Source organism: Podarcis muralis, chromosome 8 (genome assembly GCF_964188315.1).
Source record: "Podarcis muralis chromosome 8, rPodMur119.hap1.1, whole genome shotgun sequence".
NCBI lineage: Eukaryota > Metazoa > Chordata > Lepidosauria > Squamata > Lacertidae > Podarcis > Podarcis muralis.
The window spans coordinates 45444552-45457938 of NC_135662.1; the positions used below are offsets into that span (position 1 = coordinate 45444552).

The window sequence follows — 13387 nt, forward strand, 5'->3', positions numbered from 1 at the left end:
AATTTCAGAAACATACAGTTGAGTGTGTGTTTTTTTAAAAATGGGAAGAATAGATACGAAAGATGGAAATACAAGTTAAAAACAGTAAATGGAATCTCTTACATAGTATAAGACTCATCTATGCTCCCCAACAAATTGTAGAATACATTAATGAATGAATTACATGTGCTCTTACAGCCAGAGTGGATTTGATTTAAATCAAATTGATTTAAATCACTAGTCAGTAAGGCTTGATTTAAATCATTTTTACAGAAAGGTTCAACCTTGCTGGCATCCTCTTAATATTTACTACCAGAGGAAGGTTTCATTTTTGGAATAATAAATTTTCAGAATAGTTTTTAGTTACCTCAAAAATTACTGATTTGGTTATACTATCAGAAATACATAGACAGATAATTATGAAATTATTGTTTATATCTGGACAACTTTTCTGCTGTACTTTATTGGAAGGAGAAAAATAATCATTTACTTAATAACAGTGTAAACAATTTATTTAACTAAAACAATAACATTATAGCATATGTATCCATGTTTGTTAACCGATGTGATTTAAAAAATTTTAGTTTTTTTTATAAAAAAACACCTTAGACTGAGTTTTAGCACACATGAAAAACTTTAAACAAATCCTTATTTCCTGATGAATAGACTATAATGTAACTTAAATAGAAAACTATCTTTAGAAAGATTTTTCCTCCAAAAGCATTTTATTTTAAAAATCCGATTAAAAAAATCTGATTTAAATTTTAAAATCCAGTTTTAATCTATACTCTTATTTTTGCACTGTTCAAAATCAGGAGTCTTTATTGCACTCTGTTATTTCTATTTCTTCCCAATACATATTATAGTCAAGCAGGTAGCTAAATATTCAAAAATAAGGGTCATGCATACCTTGGTTAAATGCACACTGCACCATTTCATCAGCTATGCTACAGATATATGTCTCTGTATATGAAATTCATGAGTTACCTAAATTATTCTATTGAATAAACAGAATGAGGTTCATGATATCAAGGAAAAATAATTAACTTACTATTTCACATTCCTTACAAGTGTGTCCAGGTAATTTTTTCCTTTCTTCTTTTTTACGGACCACCTCAATGTGAGGAAAATCTAATACAGTGTTCCTTCTGGAAAGTAAACAGAAATTGCAAGATCTAAACTAGGTTGCAAATATTATTTTTTGCATAAGAAAACTATAATTTACTTATTTATTACCTGCCTTTTACCCTAAGGTCCCAGGGTGAATTACAGCATTAAAGCACATTGTTATAAACCATTTTACAACTTAAAACTATTTAAGACAACTATGTTGGTTTAATGTTTCATCAAGTTGCTTTAGCAATTTCGGTTTTGCTGTTGCTTTACGATTAATTATAAAACATACTTAAAATGGGATCTATAACTGTTGTGGCAGCTAACTTAAATATTGTACATCTCAATATTTTGCTACTTTTTATGTTTACTGCTTTTTTCATGTTTATATAACCAATGAGAGTTAAGAACAGATGGCCACCATAACTGTCATTCAAATCCTGATCACAGTATTATTTTAGGTAATAAATCAGGTGCAATCAGGTGGTTATCACCAGTGGAGGCCAAGGCGAGAAAAAGACCCAATATGGAGGCCGGCCGGCCGAAATACTGGGAAATAATAGAAAAAATTGGAGATAACTGGAGGCTGCAGAGCTTCGAAAAATTAAAAAATAGGGTGCAGGATTGGTTTCTTTATGCTCAAGTTCAAGAGGTTTTTAAGTCGGATAAAAAATTAGGATTCCAGGTGGAAAAATCAAAATTGGAGACGGAACTGTTAGAACCTAAGACTAAGGTACTTTCGAGAATGTATAACTTGTTGCTTAAATGGAATACTCAAGATGAGACAGTTAAATCAGCCATGATAAAATGGGCTCAGGATATTGGGTACAACATTATGTTTGAAGACTGGGAAAGGTTATGGACCACTGGAATGAAATTCACGGCATGTAATGCCTTGAAGGAAAACATTATGAAAATGATATCTAGGTGGTACATGACCCCAGTCAAGCTTGCAAAAATATATCATCTGTCTGATAATAAATGTTGGAAATGTAAGGGGGCTGAAGGGACTTTTTTTCACCTTTGGTGGACTTGTCCAAAAGTGAAGGCCTTCTGGGAAATGATCTATAATGAGCTAAAAAAGGTGTTTAAGTACACCTTTCCTAATAAACCAGAGGCCTTCCTCCTGGGCATTGTTGGCCAAAAGGTGTTAAAGAAGGACAGAACCTTTTTTATGTATGCAACTACAGCACCAAGAGTACTTATCGCAAAATACTGGAAGTTACAAGATCTTCCCACACTGGAAGAATGGCAGATGCAATTGATGAACTATATGGAACTGGCTGAAATGACTGGCAGAATCCGAGATTTGGGAGAAGAAACAATGGAAGAGGACTGGAAAAAATTTAAGGACTATTTACAAAAACATTATAAGTTGTATGAATGTTAAGAATTTGCATGATTTGGAAATTTTATCTTTAGCAACTAGACTCAGTGATCAGGAAACTAAGTTATAAGTAAAAAAAAGGTTGAAATTTAAACTAAATTATATCTACTTTAGGGTATAAGTTATTGACAAAAAGTATTTTAAATTTCGAAGTATGACATTTGAAAGATACCAATATGATATGAAATAAGGGAATAATTTGCTGATACGTGTATTGTAAGGAACGCAGGGTGAGGGGGATGTGGGGAAGTCCAGTTGGTAATGTAAAAATGTTTCTGAAAGTTGGATTTTTTATTTCTTCTTTCTTTTGTTTTTCTTTCTTTCTAATATGTCTTACATGTTTCTGACTTTGTAACTGAAAATGTAATAATTTTTTTTTTTAAAAAAAACATCAGTGCAATCTACTAAATACTGTTACTGTTAATCTCTGTTCATCTTTGAAGGGTGCTGAACAATGGACAGAGAGGCTTGGAAGGAACGGTAAGGATCCCATGTTAATATAACTGACAGTAATGGAAGATATATCCCTATGTCTTTCATCTTCTTCATTCTCCACAAACTGGAAACAGGTATATGTTTAATCTACAATTAACTAAAATAAAGCAGTGCATTTTTACACTCAATTCACATTCTTTATGACTCTTCTCAAAGTTTACTTGATCTTTTTCAAACTACGACATCCCAGTTCTGCCATGTAATCACTTGAAGAAAAATAAGCGAATCATCTTATTTTATACAGAAGAAGTCTGGTTGCCTTAAAGATGATTTTCACAAGCATATTGTATGTACCTTTCATCACTTTTATAATATGATTCCACAAAAGCCTTCTGTTTGGTTTTATCTTGTTTGTCTCCATGCCCTGAAAATACAGAACACGTCATCAATTTAAGGAAACGAACTTGGTCCCAGCCAACTACAATATAGATTTCTCAGTACTTGAAAACAATGATAATTTCCCTTGAACACCTAGATCTTTTAAAAGATAATGACTTGGTTTCGAATTAGCCCTCCTTGAATGGTAGGGCTCCTTCTCCTTAGAGGGAACTGGGATCTAGTAGACATTCCTGCTAGAGTACATGGGTGGTGCAGATTTTTTTGATAGGCTTCCCCTCCTTCTGCAACCCCCTATGCTGCCTCAAGCTGCTTTGGGAGGGTCCCTCAAACATCTGGGGCAGATGTCCATTGAAAGCGGAGAACTGTCACCTACTTCTAGCAGCAGGAACATCCCATTAGTGGAAGACCACTCACAAACAGCTCTCCTAACTGAGGTTCTGCTGGCAGGACCATCCATGGTTGAAATCCTATGTGCACTGAAAATAAAGCTGTAACTCAACCTCACCCAATGTTGGCAGTGAATTACAAGTCTTAAAACAAATACATACTCTGTAAGCTTTTCTTTACTGTTGACATTTCCTTCTTTTCTTCCTCTTCCGCCTGACAAGACTCCCTATTGTTACATCCTAGGGCATTGTCATCTTCTAGATAGGATTCATAATCTTCATATGATGTCCGATCAAATATTTCTGCAAAGGTGTCGTTTCTTTTCTCTCCTTCGACAAATGTGAGCAACAATTATTACTAGCATTATTCTTGACACCTTGAGCTAAAAAGCAGCATGATCTATTTGAATATTTAGTAGCAGATGAATAAAACCAATCAGGTTCTAAAACTAGCTTTGTTATTTATTAACTTAAGGCATGCCATCTTGATTATCTGTATTAGAAAGATGAACCAACCCATTACTTAAATAGCTTCTTGGGAATTTCTGGTAGATACTAGAATATAGGAAGAGAATAATGACAATTTTAAATCTTCTTTCTTGGCATTGTTCAAATTTGTATCCTAAAAGGTGGGGTATAAATAGCTGTAACAAATAAGTTTCTTAAGAACCTGCAGGGTATTGGGGGTGTGTGTCTTACTTTTAAATATGAACTGGCTGAGGGCTTTTCTTTCTTTTTTTTATAATCTTGCTGCCAGTTTAGGCTGTGACTTTGCTGCCCTCAACAGCCTGGCAGGCTTCACTGCAACATTCTGATTGGGGCATTCCATCTCAAGAATGCCAAAAGGCTGCACAGAGCAGGCTAAAGGTGTTTTGTTGTGTGTGGGTTTGCTTGTTTTTGCAAACTAAATAAATAAGAAATATCTTAAAGCATCTCAATTTCAAAGGTAAGAGCACCCACAATTTTTAGAATTCTCTTAACCCCAACTCACTAAAAACTTTTACAGAAGCCCCAGTTTTTAGTTATCATCGATAGTGGTGGCACCTGAATAATTAAGTGGACCTTAGTTATTCCAGATCCAAGTATTTAAAGGCTTTGATAGGGCAAGTCTAGCATGTTGAATTCTACCCTGAAATGAACTATTCACAAGTGAAAATAAAAAAAGAAGCAAGGTTATATGTACTGGTTATTACCTCTGAAAAGTAGACAAGCTACCATGTTCCAGGCCTGTTGTAGTTTCTGAAATGTCTTCCAGGATAGCTGAGCATATGGTACATTACAGCAGTACACTTGAGAAGCTACCAGACTGTACAGGACTCTAGTCATATAATTCACCTCCATAAAAGACACACAGCTACCAAGTTAGACAAAGCTCAATAAACATACACCAGGCCGTAACTTACAACATTGCTGGGTCCAGAAGACTATAATAATGACTATGGTTCCTTATGGGAGAGTTATAAGGCTATAAAGCATGAAAAAAATACACGGCTTATTTGCAAGTCAAACATAAGCATTTTGAACCTTTGGACCCAACCAATTGTTCTATTGCCCTCATTTTCTAAGCTGTGCATTGTTGGAGTGGGGCTTATTCTCTTTATCTTTCCAGTGAACTGATGGACTGTTCATGCATTTTCCATCATCCTTTCTTAAATGCTAACCAGGGAATTCACCTTGGTACATGGGGCAGCCATGTGTGTGCCATACATCCCTATAAGCAAAGGAGCTTGTAATTGTTATATTCAGTTTTTCACTTGTGTTATTAAAACAATCAAACAAAAATAACTTACTTGAACTGTTTACTTCTTTATGTTCTTGATTTTTCATTCTTACTAGAATACTATCACTGACATATGTATAGTCCATGTCTACAGTCTCTGCTTCAGTTCTTGTTTGGATCCCTTCCTTTTAGGCAACAGAGTCACAAAATAATTATGTAACATTTTTTTGAGGATATTGCAATCAAATACATACATACACCAGAGCAAATACCAGGAACAAAAACGTGTTCAGACTGTGGATCACATTTTAAGATTCTGAAAGAATCCTTTGGAGGGGTAGATCACACATATTCATTTAGTAGCGTTATCACTTGCAAGCTGTGTAAAATGTAAGCTGAGAGATCTCTGATCTAAACCTCAGCATCTCCCATGATTCACCAGGCCTGAAAATATTCTTCAAATCATTCTCCAAAACTAGTCTATAAACTTCCAAACATTGAGGATTTATCACATAAATGACACAAGCAAATGTACTAACTCAGTTTCATGTTAGCAAATGAACTATTACATTTGAGGAAGCAACCCACCAAACTCATTAGTATTTTTAAAAAACCAAAACAAAACTGAATGAGCCTCTCTTTCAATGAAATATATAATACTCCTTCTGTGAGATGCAGGCAAACTTTCCTGAGTAAGACTCAAGAAAATCTGAATATCTTTTCCTTAATGAATTATCTTTCTATGGATAAACAATTTCCACTTGCCTTCCCAAGCTGGTAGAATTATACAAGACAAACTCAGAAACTGCATATCTGAATTGGCTTTCTAAGCGTTTGCAAGACCAGGAACTAAGTTTACATTTTTCTATCGTTTCTGAAACTAACATTACTTCAAATAGGAACCATTCTAGTCTTGCTTTATTTTGAGTAAAGCATAACAGGTCAATAAAGGTAAAGGTACCCCTGCCCGTACGGGCCAGTCTTGACAGACTCTAGGGTTGTGCGCCCATCTCACTCTATAGGTCGGGGGCCAGCGCTGTCCGGAGACACTTCCGGGTCACGTGGCCAGCGTAACAAAGCCGCATCTGGCGAGCCAGCGCAGCACACGGAAACGCCGTTTACCTTCCCGCCAGTAAGCGGTCCCTATTTATCTACTTGCACCCGGAGGTGCTTTTGAACTGCTAGGCTGGCAGGCGCTGGGACCGAGCAACGGGAGCACACCCCACTGCGGGGATTCGAACCGCCGACCTTTCGATCGGCAAGCCCTAGGCGCTGAGGCTTTTACCCACAGCGCCACCCGCGTCCCCAATAACAGGTTAATAGCCATAAATAATATTTTGGTTTGTTCTGGGAGCTTAGTAATAGTCATACTATAAGATTGCTTACTTTTGCATCTATCAGAGTAACATCCATTTTGTATTGGGAAAGGTCTGCTCCTGGGTCTATGCTCCACTGCACATTTTCCAAGGGTGAATTATCTGCAAAAGAAGAGAGAATTAATTTATAAAAGAAATGAATGTTCTAAAAGTCTTAGAATTCTAAGGATATGCACATCAAAAAAACGAGACAAATAGTGACTATTCCACTAATAGTTACTATAAAAGGGCAAATTTTCAAAGGTATCCTCAAGATCGATGAAAAAGTGTGACAGCCCTGGAATTGGCACACCTACCGTATTTTTCGCTCTATAACACGCACCAGACCATAACACGCACGTAGTTTTTAGGGGAGGAAAACAAGAAAAAAATATTCTAAACAAAACAGTGGATGTATGATTTTTGTGGTTCATGCTGTGGCCACAGACATGTGATCTGACGGTGAGTTTGGGGTAGCCCAATGCAAAAATCCTGAGGATCCATGTGGATCCATGCTAAAGTCGCCCTAAAGTCGCAGGGGCGCTGGGGGAGTGAACAGGAAGCAGGAGGAGGAGAACAATCCCTCTCACACACACACACACACACACACACACACACACACACACACAGAGTATCAATCCTAAAGTCGCAGGAGAGCGCAGGGGCACTGGGAGTGGGAAGCAAGAGAAGGAGAGCGATCCCCCCCCTCTCTCTCTCACACACACAGTATCAATCCTAAAGTCGCAGGAGAGCGCAGGGGCGCTGGGAGAGTGAAGGGGAAGCAAGAGGAGAACGATGCCTCACACACACACACACAGACACACACACACACACACACACACACACACACAGAGTATCAATCCTAAAGTCGCAGGAGAGCGCAGGGGCGCTGGGAGTGGGAAGCAAGAGAAGGAGAACGATCCCCCCCCCCTCTCTCACACACAGAGTATCCTAAAGTCGCAGGAGAGCGCAGGGGCGCTGGGAGAGTGAAGGGGAAGCAAGAGGAGAACGATGCCACACACACACACACACACACACACACACACACACAGTATCAATCCTAAAGTCGCAGGAGAGCGCAGGGGCGCTGGGAGAGTGAAGGGGAAGCAAGAGGAGAACGATGCCTCACACACACACACACACACACACACACAGAGTATCAATCCTAAAGTCGCAGGGGCGCTGGAAGTAGCAGGGGCGCTGGGAGAGTGAAGGGGAAGCAAGAGAAGGAGAACGATGCCTCACACAGAGAGAGACACACAGAGTATCACTCCTAAAGTCGCAGGAGAGCGCTGGGGCGCTGTGAGAGTGAACAGGAAGGAGGAGGAGGAGAACGATAGCTCAAGCACACACACACACACACACACAGCCCCTACAGTGGCTGATCCAAAATCGGACAGCAAAAAACTGCAGGCAGGGACACGGGGTTGTTTTAAAGCAACCAGCCCCGATCTGCTTCTCTCCCTCCTCCCGGCTAGGCTGGCTGAAAAGCTTTGCTGCTACTTAGCAGCTCAGTGGAGAAGAGAGAGGGACATAGAGCACGGGGTTGTTTTAAAGCAACCAACCCCGCTCTGCTTCTCTCCCTCCTGCCCGGCTCGGCTCGCTGACAGGAGCCGCTTACACCCGCTTTGCAGTTTCAAAGAGAGCCACGGACTGCTCACAACTGCAGCGGATTCCCCTGCCATCTGTAGGCATTCGCTCCATAACACGCACAGACATTTCCCCTTACTTTCCAGGAGGAAAAAACTGCGTGTTATAGAGCGAAAAATACGGTATTTTCCTTTTCATTACTGTCAATAGAAGGGTGGCTTTTTGTTTTAAGGCTGACTGAGGCAAAAACCTTGCGGAAATCCACTCCTTTTGCCCTGGCTGAAGCAAGTTGACAGGATTATGGATGTAGCAGACACTCGCTACAGATCTGTCCCTAATGGGTATGTAGGATCTCTGTTAGATGATGGTAATGCCAATAAAAGGGGCAAGACAAAGAACGCCAATGTTCTGATATTTCAATAATATGATGAGTTACAAGGTACCTTGTTCCTTGTGCAGATTTGCGGCTTTTTTCACTCTGCAAGGATTTGGTTGAAGCACAGATGCTGGCTCACCTACTGCAGTTTGTAACCGTATCCTCTTATTTGTTGGTTTATGGACACCAGCAGCCTACCGACACAATTACAATGTTAAAAACCTTTGCCCAAATATTCTGTCTATGCTGTTTGTAATTCACATTAGCCAGCTGTATCAGTCTCCTGATCCCCCACCCTAGAACTACAAATAAGTAGCAAGAAAGTTCCCCCGGCAAATGTTGCATAACTGTCACGTGAACTCTCTCTTCGGCAAAGAAGCAAAAGAAATGCTACCGTTCCCCGAAAAAGTTCAGGTGATTATTTATGCTAGGTAACAGTGTTGCTCCCAAACTTACCTCCATATCTTCAGAGAGCTCTGATTCCAGGACGTCGTTTGGTGGATTACAAAAGGAAGTGATCTCTTCTTTTATCTGTACTTGAGGTTCTCTCTCCAGGGATGCTTCCTGTACACAGGGATCCTCCGGTGAATCTTGGCTCATTAGATAACCAACGATGGTTTTAGATGAATAATCTTTCACTGGTGGTTGAAAAACATCACAAAGAGTTGCCTGCCTCAGCCTAGTTTTGGAGGTCTCAGCACTTACATGGCTTTTTCCTTGACAGCGAAAACCCGAAAAGCGATCAGATAAATCTAAAGGCTTATCAGTTATATTATCTCTATTGATAGGAGGATTGTCTGCATGGGAAGGGAAGGCATTTTCTTTTTCAGAGCTGATCACATGCCCACTCCTTTCATCAGGTTTCTTCCTTTTAGGGCATCGGCTGCCTAATTGTTTCTGTGATGGAAGAAGGAAGTCACTCTTGCCTGTCTCATCTTTATCTAAATGTGTGTTGGTCACACATGTTATGGGCTCATCTGCATTCTGTTTCAGAACCACTTGCTTACCGGTTGGAGCCTGGCTGATAACAGAGGTTATTTCAGTCCCAGGGTTAAGCGGTACAACAAAAGCAACATCTTCAGATACTGATTTCACTTTCCCAGATCTAGAATAGGAAGAATTGTTGATGGAGTTGTTTTTCAGATTTGACTTACGTCCTGTTGCTAACACAGAAGAGGAAAGACTTGTACTGAGGCCCAAGCTGCTCTTCTTCACATTTGTAGAGGCTCCAAAAACAGGAGAAGGTACCTTAGAATCCCAGTCTGTAAGTGGAGAAGCGTCCTCAGGTGGATCTGAAAATCTGAATAGTTAAAAGTTGAAAATATTTCCCCCCCGCTAATGTGAACTAGTACAAAAAACAAACCTGTCCATTGAAAAAAAGTAACATCCAGCATAAAACTGCAACTGTTATTTATGAGAGGAATTAAATTATCTTCTGAAAGACTGGATTTATTGTCAGAAACATCAACATAAGCAGAGCTGGACACACTCCACACTAAGAAAACCCTGATTTTGAACAAAGGCTGCAGTGTAGGGTCAATAGAGGTAAGGATGAAAGGTAAGTATGTTTGTTCAATATCCTGCTCAAAGATCCTTGGGTTTCTGAGTCTTTAGCACAAGGGTAAAGAACCTTTGGCCCTCCAGATGCTGGAAGGCCCATCAGCTCCAGGTAGCATGGCAACAGATGATGTGAGATATAGTCCAATAACAAACGGAGGTCCACAGATTCCCCATCCATGCTTTAGCAGATGCTGCCATGAGGTTTTAACCTTCTGTCCATATTTATTATGCCTTTTTGTAATACATCAAATAGGACCTCTGAACTTTTAAAGAGGTAAATGGTTTATTATTTTAGAAACTGCAAATAAAAACATTATAGGGTGTGTGCATAAAAAAAGACACCATAAGACCAGGATTGGGGTTGAGGTTGAATCCTGACAAGACAGAAGTACTGTTTTTGGGGGACAGGAGGTGGGCAGGTGTGGAGGATTCCCTGGTCCTGAATGGGGCAACTGTGCCCCTGAAGGACCAGGTGCGCAGCCTGGGAGTCATTTTGGACTCACAGCTGTCCATGGAGGCACAGGTCAAATCTGTGTCCAGGGCAGCTGTTTACCAGCTCCATCTGGTATGCAGGCTGAGACCCTATCTGCCTGCGGACTGCCTCGCCAGAGTGGTGCATGCTCTGGTTATCTTCCGCTGGGACTACTGCAATGCGCTCTACGTGGGGCTACCTTTGAAGGTGACCCAGAAACTACAACTAATCCAGAACGTGGCAGCTAGACTGGTAACTGGGAGTGGCCGCCGAGACCATATAACACCGGTCTTGAAAGACCTACATTGGCTCCCAGTATGTTTCCGAGCACAATTCAAAGTGTTGGTGCTGACCTTTAAAGCCCTAAATGGCCTCGGTCCAGCATACCTGAAGGAGCGTCTCCACCCCCATCGTTATGCCCGTACACTGAGCTCCAGCTCCGAGGGCCTTCTGGCGGTTCCCTCACTGCGAGAAGCCAAGTTACAGGGAACTAGGCAGAGAGCCTTCGCGGTAGTGGCGCCCTCCCTGTGGAACGCCCTCCCACCAGATGTCAAAGAGAACCACCACCAGACTTTTAGAAGACATCTGAAGGCAGCCCTGTTTAGGGAAGCTTTTAATGTTTGATGCATTACAGTATTTTAGTATTTTTTTGGAAGCCGCCCAGAGTGGCTGGGGAAGCCCAGCCAGATGGGCGGGGTATAAATAATAAATTATTATTTATTATTATTATTATTATTATCTGGCATATTACCAAGTACTTCTATTCAGAGTACAAAATATTGGCAGGGAAACCATATTAATTTTTCTTATTACATGACATATATTAAAAATTCAGATATTGTAAGAAAATCTAAGTATGCTATTTTCTAACGGATTATACTCTTTTGAACTAAAATGTGGTAAGTTTTCTTCATGATTATATTAAATATGTTATAATACATTACTATAATAAACATTTCTACCAAAATTTATTCTATGAAAGTCCATTTAGCTTCATATGTAAAATCTTCATATATTTTTTAAAAAAGAAAATTCTAAGACTTACTCCAAGTTGTCACCATTACTTTTAGGAAACACATGAACCAACTGTTTTCTGAAATCTCCCTGTGCTTTATTCCGAGGTTCCTATGATGAAATAATAACACCACTTTACGTTTTGCAACTTCTGGTATGGCACATTTTTTAAGAAGCTCAAAATGCACATATTCATATTTAATTCCGTGGCCATGGATTAGCCAGGCCTATGTTGACAGAACATAGCTTGATGTTGACAGAACATAGCTTTCTTCAGCTTGAAGAAAAAGTAGAGGCAGGTCTGTATGCAAACCTCAGATTTGCTGAATGGAAGAGGAAATTGAGAATGAAGCACCTGGTTGTGCATGTAGTTGTCTGTCAAATTCTGGATATGCTCAGAAAAGCCTGCTTCTTTGAGTATAGTTCCTTGAGCTGGATTAGTGTGATTGCATTCAGCTTATCTGATATAATTTTATTTAACCAATTATGTGCTGAAGCTATAGCAAAGGGATCACATTAAATCAAATCACTGCAATGAATGAGTTATATTTCACCAACCAAGAAATATGAGTTGCAATTCTAAAAGATATGGTTCTATACCACCTTCGTGCAATTTATTTCCAATTTACCATGCAAAAAATAATAAAAAAATGTTCAGCCTCCAAAGACATAATAAGTATACAAGTGCGGCATACATTTCTGAAAACCAACATTACCGTAATTCCCAGTAATGAAAAATTTCAAAATGAACTGTAATTTTCATTTACATTTTCATTTAGTTTTTGACACAATAAATGGATAACAGTGAATACACAGCGATTTATACACAGTCGATTGTCTCATCTGCTGTCATTAGCAGTTGGTTGGTGCTACTTTTTGCCAAATCTTGAGACAAAATAAGCAAAAGAAAAATTGGCTTTCCCTATGAGAGTTTATTTCCCAACTAGATTTTTTGTGGCAGAACATGAAAACAGTACTCACAGGCTCATCAAGTCCAAGTGTTTCTGCAACAACTGCTGCCAAGGCAAATGGTGATCTTGTAGCCGTGTGCTCTCCTGCTATTTTTTCATCTGTACAAATGGAGAGAAGAAATCAGTAACTCAAAACATGCATGATAAAACATATTCCACTAGTACAGATAGGATTAGGTTTAAAAAAGAGGTCCATAAATTGAGCATTGTGTAATAATAGAAGTATGATTTCTTCCAAGGCAATTAATTCAACAGAACATTTCTGAATCCTTGATTTTTTTAATTTGAAACCTATTTCTTGAATGCTCAAGTTAAGAAACAATTTAGATGAACATAATAGTATTAATAATATGCAAGTTTGCAGTAGCCGTCTCTTGAGGTTCCTGGTTTCTATTCAACTCTTCCCTATAGCTTTGGAGGGGGAATGGTTTCCTCATAAGAGTCGGCAAAATGCCTGGGCAAATGGGCAATCTCCAGGATTCCTGAAAGGGCTGCTAGTCCTGGGTCACATGTCTCCTCTAATGAAGAATAAACAGACCAAAGGACCGTACAGAGCACTTTTCACACTGAGGGTTTTTCTTATTTATTCAATTCCATTCATGAATCGCTCCCCATAAAATACCTCAAAGC

At 39.5% G+C, this 13387-nt stretch overlaps 1 protein-coding gene across 5 annotated transcripts in view; it reads right to left on the bottom strand.

Moving 5' to 3' along the window:
* RBBP8 (RB binding protein 8, endonuclease) overlaps nt 1–13387 on the bottom strand; it is a 43387-nt gene that overhangs the window by 7180 nt on the left and 22820 nt on the right. For 4 of the 5 annotated variants that reach the window (XM_077933097.1, XM_077933096.1, XM_077933099.1 and 1 more), the window contains 6 exons: nt 12768–12856; nt 11818–11897; nt 9197–10040; nt 8808–8934; nt 6806–6897; nt 3908–5604 (listed from right to left, as the gene is read on the bottom strand). In XM_077933097.1, coding sequence (XP_077789223.1) covers nt 5356–5604; nt 6806–6897; nt 8808–8934; nt 9197–10040; nt 11818–11897; nt 12768–12856 — 1481 coding nt within the window. In that variant the 3' untranslated portion in view covers nt 3908–5355. Of the gene's footprint in view, nt 1–1030; nt 1128–3268; nt 3339–3861; nt 5605–6805; nt 6898–8807; nt 8935–9196; nt 10041–11817; nt 11898–12767; nt 12857–13387 lie in introns of those variants that run through there. The other variant, XM_077933100.1, reaches the window with a different exon arrangement.